Source organism: Dunckerocampus dactyliophorus, chromosome 2 (genome assembly GCF_027744805.1).
Source record: "Dunckerocampus dactyliophorus isolate RoL2022-P2 chromosome 2, RoL_Ddac_1.1, whole genome shotgun sequence".
NCBI lineage: Eukaryota > Metazoa > Chordata > Actinopteri > Syngnathiformes > Syngnathidae > Dunckerocampus > Dunckerocampus dactyliophorus.
Genome location: NC_072820.1, coordinates 45,693,346 through 45,715,441, shown reverse-complemented (window position 1 = coordinate 45,715,441; position 22,096 = coordinate 45,693,346). Strand labels below are relative to the sequence as shown.

At 38.7% G+C, this 22,096-nt stretch overlaps 2 protein-coding genes across 10 annotated transcripts in view; one reads left to right on the top strand and one right to left on the bottom strand.

Moving 5' to 3' along the window:
- ccdc57 (coiled-coil domain containing 57) overlaps positions 1-22,096 on the bottom strand; it is a 59,841-nt gene that overhangs the window by 36,278 nt on the left and 1,467 nt on the right. For 2 of the 8 annotated variants that reach the window (XM_054754040.1, XM_054754112.1), the window contains exons 2-3: positions 13,237-13,463; positions 11,430-11,545 (exon numbers count right to left, since the gene is read on the bottom strand). The gene's annotated coding sequence lies outside the window, so the exon portion shown is untranslated. Of the gene's footprint in view, positions 1-11,429; positions 11,614-13,236; positions 13,464-21,770; positions 22,089-22,096 lie in introns of those variants that run through there. The other 6 variants (XM_054754050.1, XM_054754095.1, XM_054754103.1 and 3 more) reach the window with 6 other exon arrangements.
- Positions 211-21,879, top strand: LOC129168675 (monocarboxylate transporter 4-like). 2 transcript variants are annotated; one of them, XM_054754208.1, is made up of 7 exons: positions 211-373; positions 751-829; positions 11,358-11,624; positions 11,691-11,834; positions 13,965-14,575; positions 14,654-14,834; positions 18,321-21,879. In XM_054754208.1, the coding sequence occupies exons 3-7, from the start codon at positions 11,402-11,404 to the stop codon at positions 18,626-18,628; spliced, it is 1,467 nt and encodes a 488-aa protein (XP_054610183.1). In that variant the 5' UTR covers positions 211-373; positions 751-829; positions 11,358-11,401; the 3' UTR covers positions 18,629-21,879. The 2 variants fall into 2 exon arrangements, with proteins under 2 accessions (XP_054610183.1, XP_054610191.1); XM_054754216.1 differs by lacking the exon at positions 211-373 and adding an exon at positions 583-647.

Here is a 22,096-nt window from a genome sequence, read left to right as displayed (position 1 = left end):
AACTGACTTTAAAATAAAACAACGACCGAAGTCCATAATGTATTAATTAAACAATTCCGGACAGCCACCATCTAATAAACGTATTCAATTAACGAAACGGTTTATTTTTTAACTATTTAATAGCCAGAGAAAAGGGTAAATTGTGGAATGATGTAATGATGACACAAGCGTGCCATCAGCGTGCCGCCTATAAAAGCAAGGACGGAAGCGCGTAGACATGGACTGTGTAGACGCGGCTGTTAGGGAGACAGAAGAGTCCCTTCAGGCACAGTGACATTCTCTTTGCTTTTTCTCAAATTATCTTCATTGATACACGCCGGATGCTGATTTCATTTGCCTTCAGCTGAAGAGCCATATCTCCGCCAAGCAACAGGTAACAAAACTATACATCAAGAGGAGTGACGTACTATGGACGACAAAATGTATTATGTATTATTATAGTTTATTTGGAATAGTGTTTGCCTTGGCATAATGTATAAGGATGAAACTATTCGTGTATTGTTAGTGTGGTAATATTGAGGGGAGGGGGGCGAGAGACGCCTCCGTCCTCACGTACGCCAGCCGGGTATGCACGAGCAGCATCACACTCTGACGTCACTGCATCATCCCGACACGTACACTCGTGTGCATATATAGAGTGAATACAGGTAGTATCCCGCAACACCGTAGATACTACTACTCCAAATCAGCCAACACAGACGAGTTACATGATAATATTAAAAAAAAAAACGGAATTGTTTTTTTTTTCAGGAGGAAGAAAAAAGAACGTAGGGAGCAAGAAGGGCTCGTGAATCGGTGGAGGAGCGAAGGTTGCTGGGCTAGGGGCAAGGTAAGTGTCGCCCCCCTAACCGATTTAATTTTTAGCACTCCCTTAACGGTTGTATGTACTGTATGGGTATGGCACGAAACACGAAAATTCTAGTTAAATGGCAGATTTCTTAATATGAGTAATTGGCATCTAAAATGAAAAATGTAGGAAATGATCATGCATAACCACCATTTCTTTCATGAGTAATAAATAAATAGAAGACTTATAGGATGAGTTTATGTATAGACTATCAGTCGATTACAATATGTAATCATGATTAGACGCATTTTGTCCACAGTTAGCTCACAATTAATCACAGATAGAAATGAGTTTTTTTATCTATAATAAGTAGGGATGTAAATATCTTTGTGGTAAACGATTCGATACGCATCTAGATACACGGGTTACGGTACGATTCAAAAACGATATATTTTAAAAACAGAACGATTCGGTGCGATTCAAGGGTTACATTTGTTGATGTAGCTGTCTTACATTTATAAAATGGGGCATTAAAAATTAAGCCACATCAAACATGCCAGTGAAGTTGGAGTATAATAACATAGTCAATTCTCCTTAAAATGATCAACATTTTTAACAAGTTGTGTAAAAACTGACTACGTTTATGTTTAGAGCAGGGGTCTCAAACTCAATTTACCTGGGGGCCGCTGGAGATAGGGTCTGGTTGTGGCAGGGCCGCATGAAGTATTGGGAATAGGGCTGGGAATCTCAGGGTACCCCACAATACGGTATGATACGCGATGCACGGCTCCCGATAATGATAATAACTCGATACAGCGATAGGGTGAAACAAACAAAAAAAATACATGTCATAGTTTGTATTTTGCTGCATTCAGCTGGGATAGGCTCCAGCTTACTCGTGACCCTAATGAAGACAAGCGATACAAAAGGGGTGGAATTTTTGCAGCATATTTTAACCAGACTACAAGCAGCAATGGTACAAAAAGAATGAGGATGTTTTAGCAACATAAGTGTAAACAGGATTTTAGTTTCGGTGTCTGAAAAACAGTAAAGCTATTTTAATCTCTTCCTTAAAACACAACATCTCATGTCTCTCAAGTCAAAAACTAATATTTTTTCTAGCATTTACACTACTCCTCCATGTCTAGTCACGGCGGTCTATGACCCGGCGCCCGCGGGCCGCGAGTTTGAGACCCCTGGTTTAGAGAGTATCACTGAGGCGCTGGAGAATGTTGTGCACTTACCACCCTCAACACCTTGACATAATGATGGCTTAAGAGCAACCTATAGCAATGGAAAGCAGTGAACAGAAGGAGAAGAAGCTATTGGTAAATGCGCAAAAACAGTAATAGATTTGGGACAGCACAACTCTGTCAAAATTCGCACACTCAGGAACCAAGTACACAGTATTCACAGTACATTTAAGTGTACTGACGGTACTGACATAGCAATAGTGGTTACCTAAAACAATAACAAGCACTTTTGCATCATATAAACATCATATATTTCGCATTAGCATGTATAAATACAAGAGCACTTTTGCACAGATCTCTGCCAAGTCCTACTGGCTGAGAAAATCAAAGACTTTTGAAAGTGTTCCAAAATGAAATGTGTTCTGTTGGTGTGTTGCCAAAAGATAATCCTGGTAGTTGGTGTTGACATGCTGTCGGCAGACAAATAGCACATGGAACCACAAAGGCCGAAGGTAGGCGCGGCCAAACTTTGTCCACTTTGTAGGGCAGTGTAACCCAAACTCAAATCTTACCTGCTGGAGATGTTTTCACTGTCAAAATGTGTGTTCATCCCGACACAGTAAAAAAAAAGAAGTAATAATTTACAACCTACGAACACTCAGCCTTGCTTTCACTAAAAACACACCTACATTCTATAATTAACATCAGTAAAATATGAAAAAATATAGCTTTAGGCAGTGAAAATCTTTTTCATAATGCTCCATAATCATTACTTGCTCATTTTGTGTAAAATATACCGGGCCAGGATCGCATCGTTTTTTGGCGGAAGTGGAATAAAATGATGTCAGACATTCCCTTTTATGTGAATGTGCACTGAGAACAAAGCCAAGAACCGGACTTGACAACGTAAGTCGATAACCACCGTCGCAGTGCCATTGGACTCTGTTTGGAGCACAAAACCCTTGTTTGTTGAGCCACGTTCGCGGTACACTCAGCATTCCCAGCGTCACTCGCTCACGTGTTATTCGCTGGAGTTGACCAGCTGCCTCCGTGTTAATGTCCAAGCAGAAGCTGTACTAATTCTACATTTGATCAAAGTTACTTAAGATTTGTCAGATCAAAATACAATCGCTGCAAATGACTTCTATCATAACATGTTATAGTGGAGTCTTAATTGGGACCTACGCTACCGGTCAAAGGTTTTAGAACACCCACATTTTTCCAGTTATTTATTGAAATTCAAGTCGCTCAAGTCCAATGAATAGCTTGAAATGGTACAAAAGGTAAGCGGTGAAGTGCTAGACGTTATAAAAAAAAAAGCTAAGGTTACCCAAAATAGAAAAATAATGTGTATTTCAGAATGATACAAAAAGGCCTGTTTCAGGGACCACAAAATGGGTCAACAATTTAAAGCTGTTCTGCAGAAATGGAGGTTGATCAAGCCTTGGCAGTTGGTGCACCTACAGTAATTCCTACAGGTGTTCCAAGTTCTGGGGTACTTACTCCCTCCTCTGTCTGCCTAAAAACAGTGTTCGGAAACTAGCACGCAATTTCTATGGAAATCTGTCGTTATTATTGGAGCATTTCAACTTGTTGCCTTTACATTACGCCTTTTGCTCTTTTTTTCAACTATTGCTATTGTTGTTTTTTCTGACGGAGCCACATTGAGAAAAAAAAATGGAGATTTTGAGAATAAAGTCGTAAATTTATGACAATAAAGTTGTAGATTTATGACTTTATTCTCGTAAATGTTTGTAATATTACGAGAAAAAAGTCGGAATTTACAATAATAAAATCGTGATATTATCACAAAGTTGTAAATTCATGAGAATAAAGTCGTAAATTAATGACTTTATTCTCATAAATGTTTGTAATATTACGAGAAAAAAGTTGTAATATTACGACAGTAAAGTCGTAAATTTATGACTTTATTCTCATAAATGTTTGTAATATTACGGGAAAAAAGTTGTAATATTACGACAATAAAGTCGTAAATTTATGAGAATAAAGTCGTAAATTTATGACTTTATTCTCGTAAATGTTTGTAATATTACGAGAAAAAAGTCGGAATGTTACGAGAATAAAGTCGTAATATTACGACAATAAAGTCGTAAAGTTATGAGAATGAAGTCGTAAATATATGACTTTGTTCTCGTAAATGTTTGTAATATTGCGGAAAAAAGTTGTAATATTACGACAATAAAGTCGTAAATTTATTAGAATAAAGTCGGAAATTTATGACTTCATTCTCGTAAATGTTTGTAATATTACGAGAATAAAGTCGTAATATTACCAGAATAAAGTCGTAAATTTATGACTTTATTCTTGTAAATGTTTGTAATATTATGAGAAAAAAGTCAGAATGTTACGAGAAAAAATTCTGAATATTACGAAAATAAAGTCGTAAAGTTATGAGAATAAAGTTGTAAATTTATGACTTTATTCTCTTAAATGTTTGTAATATTACGGGAAAAAAGATGTAAATTTACGAATTTATTCTCATAAATGTACGACTTTATTGTTGTAATATTACGAAAATTTATGAAAACAAGTCGAAAATTTATGAGAAAAAACTTGTACTATTATGACAATAAATTTCTGAGAATAAAGTTGTAAATTTATGAGAAAAAAGCCGTAAGATTACGTGTCATACGTGTCAGAAGGAAAATACAGCATAGCTCTGTTTTCTCTTGCTCTGTCGACTAACTTCAGGAAGGAAGGAAAGAAACTTTCCTCTTGCGTCAGGCGAGCTTTTATTTACAACATAGCAGGAAAACAGGGCAGTTGGGCACAAACAGATTAGCATGTCTAACCCTTCTCCCGCATGTGGCGCTCACAGTTGCGCCTTCCTTACCCCGTCCCCTCCACATGCCCAAGGCCAAAGGTCACATGAGTCCCTCTTTTCACAGCTGTCTCAGGCAACGCCTGTAACATAAAGTTAGGAGTTTTTTTTATTTTTTACTTTATTCTGATAATATTATGACTTTTTTCAATTTATGAAAAAACCCGTAAAAACCTCGTAACTTTTATTCTCGAAATCTCAGATGATTATTTTTTCCCCAATTTGGCCATAAGACTCTGTTGTAGTTTTTAGTTTTACTTTAATGATTATATTTTTAGAATGTGCCGCGGGCCAATACAAACCAAGCTGCGAGCCACAGTGGCCCCTGGTCGGCACTTTGGACACCCCTGACCAAAGGTAGTGTTTTTGGATGTATAGATTTGACATGTTACTTAATATTGGTGACATTCATGCTTTTGCGTGTACTGTAGTAGAGTTTTCTCTTGTACACTCAATGCATGACAGCATCCATACAGTATTCCTGTCACCTGGCAGTGAGGGATGACAAATGTTCCATTTGATAGCTGCTCTGAGTGTGGGAGTATGTGCTCCAGTGGATTGTGGAGGTCTTAAATTAGTCATGGTAGTGATGTTTGTTTGGCTCTGGACAGAAGGGTGCACCTGTCAAACTGGGGTCACTGAAGCTGTGGGAAGGAAGGAACACTAAACTTTTCACCTTGACTCAAGAAGAAAACACAGACACTCACAAATAATGGACGACAACAGTAAAAAAACAAATTCAATATCTCATGAAATTTCAAAAATTGTGAAAAAGTTCAATATTGTCAACTACAGGTTCTAATCTAATCAGCAAAACCTGCAAACATTTCCTGAGCCTTTAATCGGTCTCTTAGTCTGAACGAACGCCGGAAGTCCAATAGGTTTTGTGTGATAGTCTCGTTGATTGAGATGCATCTGTATAAATACACACGTGGTGGAAATTCCTGGTACCTTTACTGCGCCAGGGGTGTCCAAACTTTTTCCAGCAAGGGCCACTGATATTGTGTAAAACATATGCTAAGACGTTACAGTATATGTATTTCAAGAAAGAAATGCATCTCAGCTTAGGGGTCCATCCATCTTCTATACGGCTAGTCCTCACTAGGGTCATGCTGGAGACTATCCCAGCAGATTTTGGGTGAGAGGCAGGGTACACCCTGGACTGGTTGCCAGCCAATTGCAGGGCCAGCTTTGTGATATAGGTGAAAATGCATATCATTGCTGTCAACATCAGTCTTTGCTGTTTTTTTTAGCTATTTTTGCTGTTTTTTTCCCCAAAGGTTTCAACTTTCTTCTTAAATAAATTTTGTATATTTTCTTTTCTTAATATCACATTTCCCATAATATTTGAGCTTTTTCCCCAACCTAATTTTCCAAAAATGGCAACTTTCTTGTTTTGTTTATTACTTATAATATTACAACTTCAAAAAAATAACATTTTTTCTTCAGTATTTCAACTCCATGCTACTATAATGACATTATTTTTCCTCATAATACAACCCCTGGCAAAAATGATGGAATCACAAGTTTCGGAGGATGCTCATTCCGTTTGTGGGAATAGAAGCACTAAAAACTAAAGTCAATTCAAAAGGCAACTTTCTGGTTTTAGGAAAAAAGAAATGAAGAAAAACATTTTTGGTTGTCAGTAACAGTTACTTTTTTAGACCAAGCAGAGGGAAAAAGGGGTCAGTCGTCACACAATGTTGCAAAAGATGTTGGTTGGCTTGAAGGGTGTTCAAGGCAAGCATACTGGTAGACCAAGGAAGACATCAAAGCATTATAGCAATATGTCTTGAAAACAGAAAATGCACAGCAAAACAAATGGGAGGAAACGGGAGTCAACGACTGTGAGCGAACTGTAAGGAAGCACCCAAAGGAAATGGGATTTACATACAGAAAACACCGAAACTAAAAAAAAAAACAAGGTTACAATGGGCTAAGGAAAAGCAGTGGTGGACTGTGGATGATTGGATAAAAGTCCTATTCTGTGATGAATCAGCATTGGGCAAGGTGATGGTGCTGGAACTTTTTGTTTGGTGCCGTTCCAGTGAAATTTATGAAGACGAACCTGCATAATTTCCACAGTCATTGATGATATGGGGCCGCATGTCAGGTAAAGGCACTGGGGAGATGGCTGTTATTACATCCTCAAGAAATGCACAAGTTTACTGTACCTTCACATTTTGGACACTTTTCTTATGCCATCAACTGAAAGGATGTTTGGGGATGATGAAGCCATTTTTCAAGATGATGAAGCATCTTGCCATAGAGCAAAAAAAGACACATAAGGTCAAGATCATGGCCTGTAAATAGTCCGGATCTCAATCCAAGTTGAAGGAAATGGTCTATGAGAAGGCTCCAACCTGCAAAGCTGATCTGGTAACGGCAATCGGAGAAAGTTGGAGCCAGATTGATGAAGAGTACCGTTTGTCGCTCATTTAAGTCCATGCCTCAAGAGACTGCAAGCTGTTCTAAAAGCCAGAGGTGGTCCAACAAAGTACCAGTGGTCTGTTAAAGTGTTCTTTTGTTTGTTTTTCATGATTACAGATTTTTGTTTTCTTTTAGTGTTGATTAAAGCCAGAAAGTTGCCATTTGAAATGACTTTAGTATTTTGTCTTGTCTGATCTGCTTTTTTTTTTTTCTACAAAATTGAACAACTGAATGAACACCCTCCAGGACTGTTGATTCCATCATTTTTGCCAGGTGTTGTATTACGAGTTTATTATTATTATTATTTTTATTATTTTATTAGAATATATTTAAAAAATCCTAATATTTTGACTTTTTTTCCTCATAAAATTACAGCTGTTTTTTCATTTCTGCTTTTTAAAAAATTTTCCAACTATTTAAACTTCCTTCTTGTAAATTCTTTTTGTAATATTATGACTTTATTCCCGTAATATTTTGACTTTATTCTGCTAACAACTTTTTCCACAACCCTCTGGTTCAAAAATGAAAACGTTATTTGTTTTTTATTGTTTCTCATATTATGACTTAAAAAGAAAATCCTCTTTATGCTACTAAAACGTTATTTTTCCTCATGTTATGACATTCTCGTCAAATGACGACTTTTTCTCGTTAAATTACAACTTCTTTAATATTTTGACTTTATCACTGCATGTTTTTCTATTTTTGCTGGGGTTTTCTTGTTAAATTATTTATTAGAATGTGCCACGGGCCGCACTTTGGATACTGCTGCCTTCACATCAAAGGAAAAACCCAAAAGAATGCCAAAAGCGATAATACAGAAAAAATGTACTAAAAAGATTTAAAAAATACAAACTGAATTAAAAAAAATACATTTACAATCTTTAACATGTATATATAGAAATGTGTGTATTTTTGTCTGTCCAAATGTACTGTAATTACAAAGGAGAAAATATGTATTTATGTAACGGATGCCAGCCAGTGAGGCTGTGCGAGTGTACGTTGGTAAACCTGCGCTGGACACACGGCCGACAGTCCAGGCTTTTAGTCGTGTGGTCAGCGCCCTCGCCTCCCATTACGAAGGTCCTGTGTTCGTGTCCCGGTGCGGGCAGGTGCGAAACAAGGCGGGTTATATTCATACTGTGTACTTTATGCACGTCTTACATATCCATTGAAATGCAGAGTCACCACTAGGTGTCAGTAGGGAAACAATTTACTTTTGGCCTTTTTTGAAATACTAGTTGATCTTGTACTGTGCTTTTTTTTTTTTTAGGCACAAGAAATCGTTTCCGTGTCAATAAATTGCTCAAACATTTTCAGTTTCCCAATACAGCGATGAAATATCCTGTCAGGACATTTCTCAAGAAAAATCAGACTTTAAGAGTGAATGGGAACATTTCTAGCAAGGAAAGTTGATGTAGTGATTCCAGTATATCATTCGGTGTTATATCATGCTTGCCAACGGGCCTATCCTGCCTTATGTGTTGGATGTCGGACCGTTCCACACCATGTAGACACTGTACTGATGACACATACCCGCATGCCAGACCACACGAGCAAGAATGAGCTGTTGATTTATGAGTCACTTTGCAATCAACACAGAAAAAGCTCAACAGAACAGGACCCTGCGTTAAAAAAAAGCAAGACGTGTGTTCTTTGGTGCCAGTAACACAATGAAACACATTCCACTGAGTCCGGTTGGCCAGTTTTGCATATAAAGAGTGTGGCAATACGCTGGTAGATACCGTTTCATCTTGGGTAATTTGGGGCGAGACTGTCGAACACGGATTTCCAAAAATGGAATACTTCCATAGTTACCGGTTTACAACCTTCTAAATACAGTTTGTAACATTATTAGAGCCCTCCAGACATGAAATAACACCTCTATCGTCACCTTTACACTCCCATGACCCAATACAGTAGACATAATTAGAGTGAACAATCCATTGAAGACATTAATAAGACTTGTCCTGGCATGTGTTCTCTAGGGGAGCAGAGTGACTGGCGGACAGGAAGTGACATCAGGGGTTCAGAGCTGAGTTGACTGTAGCCTCATGTTTTTTATTAGGGATTGTTGTGGGATTTTTATATGTGTGTGTTTATATTAAGAGTTGGAAGTATGTGGATTTTTTTTTTTAAATGGGATAAAAAAAGAGCAAAAATCAAAGTTCATTTGAAAGTATGCATTTTCACAGATCGTAGTCCCTCGTTTATGGCAGTTAAACGGTTCCTTACTTTGAAAGAAGTCAAGGTGCCAAGCACAAATTTGAGTATACAACTATTAAATGTATTAATAATAATTATTATACCAAGTATTCATTCATAAATAATCACAATAATTTGTAATTTGATTTGACAACAAAAGAATAAGAACAATTCTGTCAAAATTAACAAATACATTTAGCAAGAAAGATTGTGTCTGTTTGATTTCTAAAGATTTTTTGTTTTTATTTTTTTTTAACTTAATGTAAATATATTTAAATAGCTACCCGCTTGCTTATTTGCTGGCTTTCATGGTCACAGGCAAGGACCTGTGACCATCTTGATGCACCAGTTTAGAATCACTGTGCCGCGCGATGAATATACACATGCTATACATCCACGTGACAGGAAGAACAGCTGCTAAAAGCTCAACCGGACCGATTTTAGAAAAACAGAAGACGATTCAAACCACAAGCGCTTCAGTGGGCAAATGTAGAAAACAAGCCAGCAGTCTGAGACCAGCGTATGTCATGAACCACTTTTATAAAGCAAAACACGACTCCACATGAGGCAAACCCAGGCCCGGGGGCAAAATCTGGGCCATGCGGCAATTTCATGCGGCCCGCAGAACTGTTTGGAATTTAGTATTAAGTTAGCTCACCTCACGGTCCTTATCTAACAAACTGCTTACAGCGATCTGCGTAACGAAGCGACTCCTCCGGTATAAACTACTCCTCCTCTGGCATTTTAATTTTAAAAGTGTAAACAATATTGTATATATCACGAAATTCACAACCATTCCTAAGGGGGGTGCCGGATTCAGTCCAAAATAATTTTACTGTATCACTTTAACTATTATACCCTGTCTGTACAAAATAAAACCTTAAAGCAATAAAAAGTGATCATTTTAACTCCAGCAAAGCATGCTAGGAAATGTGTAATCATTCCACAGCTGCAAACTCTTCTGAGTTACACGTCTCACGGATTGTGATGTTTTTGTGTTGATATAGCTGATGTAGCTTTTGGCCCAACATTGAGAGAATGACTAAGGGGTGGTCGATCAACAATCACTTTACTGTATTGAAACCAACAACTACGCCAAAACAACCATAGTCGTATATCCACAGACTACTGGAAAGTAGAAATTTCAAGCAGGAATGAACAGACAAGAAAAAATGCACATTTCCCCCACTCCAATGTAACGCCCCCTCCCCAAAAAAAACAAATGTGCATCCACACGAGTAAAGTAAAAAAAAAAAAATGTCCACATAAAAACACATTCACTAACTGCCATGCACATTTTGTCCCAATCTGAAAACGCAACCACAGGGGTGCATTATATTGGTATGTTCCAATCCCGGCACTGTGTGCGAGGGGAACCGAGATAAAAGGTGTGTTGGCTGCTTACTTATCTAGTCGTCAGTGCTAATGAGACATTTTCTCAAAGTCTGACCATACTAACTATTATTTTTTGAGCCTGGATTATTAGGGCATGACCTGTTTGTTTGCAACTTCAAACGAGCATCTGTGTGTGTGTGTATGTGTGTGTGTGTGTGCACTGATGATGCACACGAGTGTGTTTCATTCACCAATTATGTTGGTTAAAAGGACAATAAGGTTTAAACCTTTTTAATACTTTCAATACGCAGAAATATACAAGTGATGAAAAGTTCAGGATAAATAATAATAATAACTGGCATAATGTCCAGATCGGCCCACCACCTAAAGGAGGCTTTGAGTTTTGGCCCCCTGTGCGATTGAGTTTGCACCATTTGAAAGTTAACACTGGGCCCTCCCAACAGTACAAGTATCATTCCTCCACCACTTGAATTTTAAATAACAAATAACAAAACATGTGAACTATACAGTATGGCGGTTTTAAGGAATATTATGTGTTTCTTGGCAGCTTCATTTTGCAACAGACTTGAAAGAAATCAAACTGGTAACACCATGGGGGGAGTAGTGGTGGACGACGGACCTACTGGGGTGAAGGCACCAGACGGTGGCTGGGGCTGGGCAGTGTTGGCCGGCTGCTTCGTCATCACTGGATTCTCCTATGCGTTCCCCAAGGCTGTCAGCGTCTTCTTCAAGGAGCTGATAAAAGAGTTCCACGTGGGTTACAGCGACACGGCCTGGGTATCATCCATACTGCTCGCCATGCTCTACGGCACAGGTATGCGCTCATTAATCATGGATGGTCATTCCAAACATGCACATATTAAACTAATGTGCACTTTAGGGCCTCTCTGCAGTGTGATGGTGAACAAGTTTGGCTGTAGACCTGTGATGATGGTTGGAGGGCTCTTCGCCTCACTGGGAATGGTTCTGGCTTCCTTTGCAACCAGCATTGTGCACATCTACCTTTGTGTTGGCGTTGTTACAGGTAGAGTCACAGCATACATACATTCAAACCACTTGCACTATTCCAGCCACGTGTTACCATATCCCTATTTAACCTCAGTCAGTGTTCTCACAAGAGTTAAGCAGGATATTGTGGGAAAAGCAATGCAATGTATTGAGTAAAAACAAATGTATTGGTTACTTGGAAAGCAGATCGAAATGACATACAGTAATAAACACTAACAGTACATTTGTCCCTTGCAATATCGCCGTTCCATTATCGCTCCTTCGATATATCACGTTTTTTCAGAAATTAATCAATAAATGATCCCTGTTTCGTGGTAGGCTACGGGCTATTATTAGTCAAAACACACTGAAATACAAGTGATATGTAGTATTCTGGTCACTAGGCGGCAGTAATGACACAAAACATTGAGACATTACCTTAATTACATTACCTTAACACCGCATGAAGTCATAAAGTCAGCAGTGGAATGTCCGACATTATAGACTGAAAGAAAGTTCTCCTCCCATCCCATGTGGAAGTGGTAAGTTTATGGCTTCTTAACTTTACAAGAAATAAATTTGAGGCTGACTGGTTAGCTTGCTAGCTAGCGGCCGTCTCCAGAGTTGGGCAATGTGTTGTAAACAATGAATAATGTGAGTGTAAAGGTGACTGTAGGCGTGCTATTTCACGTCTACAGTGCTCTAATAATGTTAACAACCATATTTAGAAAGTCACAAGCAGGTTTTCTATGCTGTCAGTGCGAAATAATTCCATTTATTAACACTGAATCCTACATCGTGGAAATGCATTTATTGTAGTCGGGTCTGGAACCAATTAACCCTATAAACGAAGGACGACTGTACTAACTATGGCAAATGCATAAAACAATTCAAAATGCATATAAATGATGAATGGTATTCTTGAACATGTGAAAGATCTGCTCCTATGAAATTGACAATTATAACTTTATAGTTAGTTATAACTAAGTTTTGTTTCATTTTGTATTTATTACTTTATATTATATGACCTTCATGTGTTCTGTGTACAGTGTGAGTGACTTACCGGTAGGTGTTAATTTAGGTAAATGGAACCTTACAAGTTAGCGTGTTTTTTGGTTAACGTTGTCCATTTGCACCACAATTTTGCCTCAGTTTGTGTGCATTCTCCGGTTAGCGTACAATATGTCGCACATCTCTTTGTGTTATTAATACACTGCATAAGTCTGTCTGTATTATTATTAGTATTTTTTTTTTTTATCAGAAAACGTGCTTCCTTGTTACCTCCTATTAGCTAGCAAACAAAATGGCAACCGGAAGTTGCGTCGCCCGTCATCAGCGGTTGACACGTTTGAATAATTTTGTAAATAAAGTTTTACAGTCATAAAACAATCCTGAATGACAAATGAAAGGCATAATTGAACTTCCAAGGTTACTTTTACCTTCATTGACTGGCTGACTTCATTCACTGTTCTCAAAGACACGATGTGGCAGCGAGACACAACATGGACACCATCTTCTTGTTTTGTCATGACGTTTTTCTTGAATTCAATAGTGTTTCTTGCCTTCTTTGTTAAAATGCTGGCGCTTGCAACTTTCTTCGACTCCATTTTGGGTTATTGCGATGAGAAACATTATTGAATTCAAGAAATAACTCATCCCCGTGACCCTAATGAAACATAGAACATAGAACAGAAACATAGAAAGTGATGAACGGAAAAAAACTCATGGCAAAACAGGAAGGTGGTGGTGGTGATGGTTGATCTCGCTGTCTTTGCGGACAGTTCCATCAAGAATCACGTCTTCAACGAAGGTAAAAGTAACCTTAAATGTTCATTGAATCCCTTTCATTCATCCTTAATTAGCATTGAAATTGTTTTCTGTATTTAAATCTATAATTGGAAAACTATAAAAACATGTTTTGTGTTAACATTTTTGGCTTTCTGGAACGGATGAATTGAATTTACATGATTTCTTATTGGAAAACCTGATTCGGTTCGAGTATGTTTCAGTTAGCGTCAGATCTGTGGAACGGATTAATGATGCTAACCAAGGGTACGTCAAGCATCTGACCTCTGTGCTTCCCTGAAAGGGTTTCTCCAGTCTGTGTCTGTCTCTCTTATGTGACAAATGAGGGCGTCATGGTTCTCAAATATTTCTGTCTACTCAGGTTTGGGCCTTGCATTGAACTTCCAGCCATCCCTGATAATGCTCAATCGCTACTTCAGCGAGAAACGACCTTTAGCCAACGGCCTGGCGGCAGCAGGCAGCCCCGTGGCGCTGTGCTGTCTCTCCCCACTGGGACAAATCCTTCAGTACCAATATGGCTGGAGGGGCGGGTTCCTCATCCTGGGAGGAATACTGCTCAACTGCTGTGCCTGCGCAGCCCTCATGAGGCCCCTTTTGCCGCCAAAGAAACACAGAAAGCTGGAGGATGGTCTCTTCACAGCCATAGACAAGGAGAAGAAGCCCCAACCCAAGAAGAAACTGCTGGACTTCAGTGTGTTCAGAGACAGAGGATTTGTCATTTATACTGTTGCTGCCTCTATTATGGTGCTGGGCTTGTTTGTGCCGCCTGTCTTTGTGGTCAACTATGCCAAAGGACTCGGCTATGAGGACACTACTTCTGCACTGCTGCTCACCATCTTGGGATTTGTAGATATGTTCGCCCGTCCTCTTTCAGGGATCGTTGCAGGCATGAAGTGGGTACGGCCAAGGTGCGTCTACTTGTTCAGTTTTGCTATGATCTTCAACGGGTGCACCGATCTCGTTGGCTCACAGGTAAAGATAAAAGCTTCTGACCGCCATTGCTCGTATTCATCGTTGAACGTCTATTCTCTACTGCCTGTATTCCTTCAGGCAAACACCTATGCAGGTCTGGTGGTCTTCTGCATCTTCTTTGGCATGTCTTACGGCATGGTGGGAGCACTCCAGTTCGAGGTCCTCATGGCTATCGTGGGGACAGAAAAGTTTTCCAGTGCGATTGGTCTTGTGCTGCTGATGGAAGCAATGGCTGTGCTAGTGGGCCCTCCTGGAGCAGGTAAGAGCATGCAATGACTCTCATGTTTACGTTCCTTGTTTTTGAACATTAGCTCCGGTGTGGGCAAACTTTGGCATATACGGCCCACCCAACTTTTCCTAATTATTTAGTTGAAACTAGGGCTGACAAAGTCAATGCGTTAAGTTCCCTATAACGGCAAAAAAAATTTTGACGTGCAATTAAAGTGCACATGTCCTGTTTGACCCTCGGACGAGGCCGTAGTTTGAGGAAGCAGCGGTAACCTGGAGCTACAAGCGGCAGCAAATATTGAGCAGAAATGTAGACAGAAACAGGTATTTTGATTGTTAAAATTTGTTTGTATCTACTGTCGCTGTGATTGGAACTGTTACGGACTATGTCATCGTCACAGAGAAGAAGCGGGAAAGTACTGAAGCACTGCGGGTATTTTGTTGTCATTTATACAGTGGTATCTTGGCATAAGAGTGTCCCAACTAAGTGTTTTTCTTAGAAACGGCAGACATAGCCAAGGACGCCTACGTGGGGCCTTCTGTCAATGTGACCACGGCTGAAGCGCTAGCAGTGCTAGCATTAGCAGCGGACTAGCTAGTCATCGACACATCAGTAAAACATACATACATTATAGCTATCTAATTTATCTTATTTATTATGTTTTGTGTAAAACTATAAGGTGACAAACATCAAATTAAAAGCACTAATGAATACAGAGCCACCATCCACCAGTACAAGCCTGGACTTGTTTTCAGAGAGGCTGTGTACCGAACAAATATGCATATTAGCACTCAATAAGGTCATTGAATCTTACCTTTATGCATTCCCACATAGTATCAGCATTTGGGAACAAATATGAGGTGAAAGAAAAAGGGGAAGAATACAGTATAGTAGTCTTTCTATCTATCAGCATGCAGTGTGTGAGAAGGTGCGTTCAAAGGCCATCAAAGTGGGACAAATCGCCGCTCACGAAGTAGACCACTTTACTTGTTTGTTTTTCCTTGTAATTATTACTGTATTATGTACCTCTCACAATACACTTTATACACTTTCTCAGACAGGCATCAACATTTTCTCACATTTCTCTCTTGTTTAAGACTCTCAAAGTTCAAATTTCGTTTGAATTTTAATGACTCCTCTGACGTGCCTCGTCCCGGCGTGATGCACTTAAAGTTTCAGATCATCAAAGACGTTTAAATATTAGTCAATGACAACACAACTGAACACAAAATGCAGTTTTTAAATTGATTTTTTTTTATTATTCAGGGAGAAAAAAATCCAAACCTACATGTCCCTGTGTGAAAAAGTGATTGCCCCCTAAAACTAATAACTGGTTGGAACACACTTAGCAGCAACAACTGCAATCAAGCGTTTGTGATAACTTGCAATGAGTCTCTTACAGCGCTGTGGAGGAATTTTGGCCCACTCATCTTTGCAGAATTGTTGTCATTCAGCCACATTGGAGGGTTTTCCTTTTTAAGGTCATGCCACAGCATCTCAATAGGATTCAGGTCAGGACTTTGACTAGGCCACTCCAAAGTCTTCATTTTGTTTTTCTTCAGCCATTCAGAGGTGGACTTGCTGGTGTGTTTTGGATCATTGTCCTGCTGCAGAACCCAAGTTGGTTTCAGCTTGAGGTCACCAACAGATGGCCGGACATTCTCCTTCAGGATTTTTTTGGTAGACAGCAGAATTCATGGTTTCATTTATCACAGCAAGTCTTCCAGGTCTTGAAGCAGCAAAACAGCCCCAGACCATCACACTACCACCACCATATTTTACTGTTGCTAGATGTTCTTTTTCTGAAATGTGGCGTTACCTTTCCGCCAGATGTATTTGGACATACTGTACATCTTCCAAAAGGCTAATCTTTTGTCTCGTCAGACCACAGAGTAGTTTTCACAAAGGTCTTGGGGATCATCAAGATGTTTTCTGGCAAAATTGAGACGAGCCTTAATGTTCTTTTTGTTCAGCAGTGGGGGGGTTTTGCCCAGTGTCTTTCTTATGGTGGAGTCATGAACACTGACCTTAACTGAGGCAAGTGAGACCTGCAGTTCTTTGGATGTTGTTGTGGGGTCTTTTGTGACCTCTTGGATGAGTCGTCGCTGCGCTCTTGGGGTCATTTTGGTTGGCCCGCCACGCCGAAGAAGCTTCACCACTGTTCCATGTTTTTGCCATTTGTGGATAATGGCTCTCGCTGTGGTTCGCTGGAGTCCCAAAGCTTTACAAATGGCCCATGGACCATGTAGGTTTGGATTTTTTTTTATCCCTTAATAATAAAAAGCTTCATTTAAAAACTGTATTTTGTGTTCAGTTGTGTTGTCATTGACTAATATTTAAATTGATTTGATGATCTGAAACATTTAAGCGTGACAAGAAAATAAATCAGGAAGGGGGCAAACACTTTTTCACACCACTGTGTCATTAAAAACCATAAAAATTTCCACCACAAACATTGCCTCGCTTGAGGCTAACGTTAGCCACGCTCAAGCATTATTCCTCTGCGGTTGAACTCATTGGACACGAAGACAGCACTGAGTAAAAGTGAGCGTTTATGATTATGACTGTTGTCCTTCCTTTGCTGTTTTCTGTTCATAACTTTGTTTCATAGCCACTTTTTATGTTCGTCCATTGTTTAGTGTCACACTGAAATGATTTCCACCAGAAACAATGACGCTTTCCCTATGATAGAGCCATAAAACGTCTCTGAAAAAATCCAAGGCACTCTCTAACCCTGTTAAAATGCTTAATATTATTTTTTTATGGCATGTCTTCATGGACCCTATTGAGCCCCACAGGGGGACAAAGAAATGTCATAATACACCATGTGAGTTTAAATCAGATGTCCCACTAATAAGGCTTCAAGAGGGCGCTTCAAAGTGGAAAGCACACCTATGTGGGCCTCACACCACCAGATGGCAGTGTTAACCCCAAACACACAAACAAAGCAGTCTATAAAAACACAGTGAAATCAATGTCTTCCTTAAATCCTGGGTATGTTGTGTTTCAAATTTTTAATCCTGTTTGCTTTTCCTATGGTGTCCGGCATGTGGTCTATTCCATGTGCTCTGAGACTGGTTGGATTCCTCTTATGTAAACCCAACAGGTGTCTGGCCGTAGGGTAGTTGGTGTTTCCTGTGCCAATAGCATATTTATTATTTACGCTCCGCCAAACCTCTTGGTCAGTTTGAAATGTGGAGGCTTAGAGTTTAAAGTTTAATACCACAATCTTTAAAAGCCAAAATCTTGGCCAAAATGCGGATTGAATGTGGTTTCGTGTCAGGTGTTCACACTGTCACGATCTCTTAATGCCAAAGGCAAAAAAAAAGCTTTCTCTTTGAACGCGGTCTGCTGCATAAGCAAGGCCTCTCGCAGCGCGCCATTGCTGCTGAGGTCGGACGCAGTTAGACAGTCATTTGAAACTTCTCCAAAGGTCCTGAGGGGTATGAAGCAAAAAGATGTAAGAAGAAAATGTAAAAAAAAAAAAAAGGTCATATTATGTTTCCTGTCCGTCAGGTCGGCTCCTGGATGCCACACACCAGTACATGTACGTATTCCTGCTGGCGGGCTGTGAGGTCACGCTGTCCGCCATTGTGATAGCCGTCGGCAACTTCCTGTGCATCAAAATGAAACCGGAAGACCCGGCTCAGATGGAAATGGCCGCGTCGGCTGCCGAGAAAGAGGGCCGCAACACGGAGCTGAGCGAAGGAGGGGAGCAGATGGGAAAGGAGAACGGGAAAGTGGGTGATTTGCATTTGCAAGGGGAGGTAGGGAAGGAAATGGAGAAAGAAGGTCGGGAGGAAATGAATGAAGGATCTCCATGAAGACATCATGAGGACAAAAAGCACCACAGGTTGATGTATTTAGTATTGGGTGCTGGGAAGGCGAATCATTGTTAGTGTGGACTTCAGACACTTCAGTCACTTTAGTTTAAATGTTTTAGCTTGTATCAGCTGCTGCTCTCACCTGAGGAGCTTCTTACTACTCCTCCCATTGGACCAACCAGATGATCTTCCGGCTAAAAACATCCCCTTCACATCAGAAACACAAAACTTGTCAGATGCAATCTTGTCCAAAGTTGGCAAAAGTCAAGAGTAAAAATTCCCATTGATATGGCATTACCTAGCATCCCCCGAGCCAAGACGCTCTGCTGTTTACTGGCTACGCTGCAACTTCACATGAACTTTCTAATAATAGCTGATGCATTTTCTTTCATGTGACTTACTGTAAGCACAGTGTGGTGATTTGTGTACTTTCACGCAGAGCTGTGTTCTGTGCAAAACCAACATGTATGCACTACGTCTACTTATTTATTACACTGTCCAACACGAGTGTGAATCTAACTTATCAGTACGTAGCAAATGTGATTAGGCTATTTTTGGCAAAGGTAATGTGACAGTATATCATTCTTGCACTATATTCTAATAAATAAATGATTCTAAAAATACATTTGGGTGCGTCTGCGGCATTTAGGAAGTGTTTCACCCACATGGAATATGACGAGTGTGACATTTGTCTCGTTTATGGTAACTACACAGTACGGAATATTAGGGCCACATTGAATCTGCGTTTTTAAGAATAAAGTCGTAAATTTACAACATTTTTTTTCTCGTTAATAAAGTCGCAAATTTATGAGAATACAGTCATAAATTTACGAGACTAAAGTCGGGACTAAAATTTCGTAAATAGTCATAAATTGTCGTAAATTTACAAGAAAAGTCATAAATTTACTTTTTGTTCATAATTAGTCATAAATTGTGGTAACTTTACGAGAAGTAGTAGTAAATTTACAATTTTTTTCCCGTAAATAAAGCCGCAAATTTATGAGAATACAGTCGTAAATTGAAAACTTTTTTCTTGTGAATAAAGGCGGAAATTGACCTAAATTTAAGAATAAAGTCGTAAATTTACAACATTTTTTCTCGTTAATAAAGTCGCAAATTTATGAGAATACAGTCATAAATTTACGAGACTAAAGTCGTAAATGTACTACTTTTTTTCTTGTAAATAAAGGCGGAAATAGTAGGAAATTTAACAAAAAGTCGTAAATTTACAACATTTTTTCTAGTAAATACTCGTAAATTATCGTAAATTTCCGAGAATAAAGTCGTAAGTGTAACAAAAAATTTCGTAAATAGTCATAAATTGTCGTAAATTTACAAGAAAAGTCGTAAAGCCGCAAATTTATGAGAATACAGTCGTAAATTGAAAACTTTTTTCTTGTGAATAAAGGCGGAAATTGACCTAAATTTAAGAATAAAGTCGTAAATTTACAACATTTTTTCTCGTTAATAAAGTCGCAAATTTATGAGAATACAGTCATAAATTTACGAGACTAAAGTCGTAAATGTACTACTTTTTTTCTTGTAAATAAAGGCGGAAATAGTAGGAAATTTAACAAAAAGTCGTAAATTTACAACATTTTTTCTAGTAAATACTCGTAAATTATCGTAAATTTCCGAGAATAAAGTCGTAAGTGTAACAAAAAATTTCGTAAATAGTCATAAATTGTCGTAAATTTACAAGAAAAGTCGTAAAGCCGCAAATTTATGAGAATACAGTCGTAAATTGAAAACTTTTTTCTTGTGAATAAAGGCGGAAATTGACCTAAATTTAAGAATAAAGTCGTAAATTTACGCGAATAGTTGTAAATTTAGTACTTTTTACGTTAATAAATTTATAAATTGTTGTAAATTTACAACTTTATCCTTGTGAATGAAGGCGAAATTTTTCGTAAATTTATGAATGAAGTCGTAAATTTACAAGAATAAAGTTGTAAGTGTACAACTTCTTTTCTTGTAAATAGAGTCATAAATGTATAACTTTTTTCTCGTAAATACAGTGGTAAATTGTCGTAAATTTAAAAACAAAGTAAATTTACAACTTGTTTCTTGAAATAAAGCCATAAATTTGAGGATACAATCGTAAATTTCCGAGAATAGTTGCAAATTTACAACTTTTTTTTCCTCATAAATAAAGTCGTAAATTTATGAGGTCATAAGAAAGAAAAAACGTCGTAAATTTAAGAAGTCGTACATGTATAACTTTTTTTTCTCATAGTCGTAAATTTACGAGAAATAAGAGTTGTAAATTTACAAGAAAAACGTCAGAAATGTACAACTTTTTCACTGAAATAAAGTCAGAAATTGCTGTAAATTTATGAGAAGTTGTAAATTTACGAGAAAAAAAGGTGTTGCGTGACCTTTGGCCTTGGGTAAAGTTGATAAAAGTCCCCCTCCTTTTGAAAATATGAGATTACGAGAATAAAGTCGTACATTTACAAGAATAAAGTCGTACGTTTAAAACTTTTTTCTCAAAGTCATAAATTGTCTAAAGACGTAAATTTACGAAAAAAAAAAAAAAACAACTTGTAACTTTGTAACTTTTGAGACATCTGACAAAAGGGGGGACTTATGTGACCTTTGGCCTTGGGCATGTGGAGGGGGCGGGGTAAGGAAGGGCTAGCTAGACATGCTAATCTATTTGTGCTCAACTGCTCTGTTTCGCTGCCACGTTGTAAATAAAAGCTTGCCTCAAGCAAGAGCAAGTTTCCTTCCTTCCTGAAAAGCTCTATTTTCCCCCTACACGTAGTATTACCATTTTAATCTCGTAAATGTACAACTTTATTCTCGTGATGTGTTCATAAAACACACAATGTCATCTCCTAAGTACTACTGCTAACCTCAGCTCATTATGTGGGCTAAAGCCAATCTCTTCAGACCTCTCCACCACCATGGGCAAGACCAAAGAGCTATCAAAGGACCTCGGGGACAAGACCGGAACGGGCTACGAGCTCATCAGCAAGAAGCTCGGTGAGAAAGAGACCATTACTGGCGCAATAATGAATACAGCTCACCGCTTCCCTGTTCAAACATTGCACCCTCACTCTCGTGCTTGAGGTGACAAAGAAAACGATTAGTGTGGACTTCCATCAGTTGTGTTGTCATTGACTAATACAGTACTTACATTTGTTTGATGACCTGAAACATTCAAGTGTGACAAACAAAGGCTCTTCCGCGTTACACATCTCACGGATTGTGATGTTTTTGTGTTGATATAAAATACTGTGGCTTGAGAGGATGGCGAAGAGGTGGTCGATCAACAATCACTTTTCTGAAACGAACAACTACGAACAACCGTAGTCGTACATCCGCAGACTATCTCAAAGTAGACATTTTAAGCGGGAATGAACGGCGGACACGCAAAAATGCAATTACTCCCACTCCCGTCTAAAAAACAAACAAAAAAGTCCATCCACAGTAGTGAAGTTTAAAAAAAATGTAGAAAAATAT

What these genes read in the sequence shown, in the direction of transcription:
- LOC129168675 (XM_054754208.1), top strand. Translation starts at nt 11,402, where the DNA reads ATGGGGGGAGTAGTGGTGGACGACGGACCTACTGGGGTGAAGGCACCA. An exon ending in CGCCATGCTCTACGGCACAG is followed by an intron (nt 11,625 to 11,690) that starts GTATGCGCTCAT and finishes TGTGCACTTTAG; the next exon opens with GGCCTCTCTGCAGTGTGATG. An exon ending in TTGTGTTGGCGTTGTTACAG is followed by an intron (nt 11,835 to 13,964) that starts GTAGAGTCACAG and finishes CTGTCTACTCAG; the next exon opens with GTTTGGGCCTTGCATTGAAC.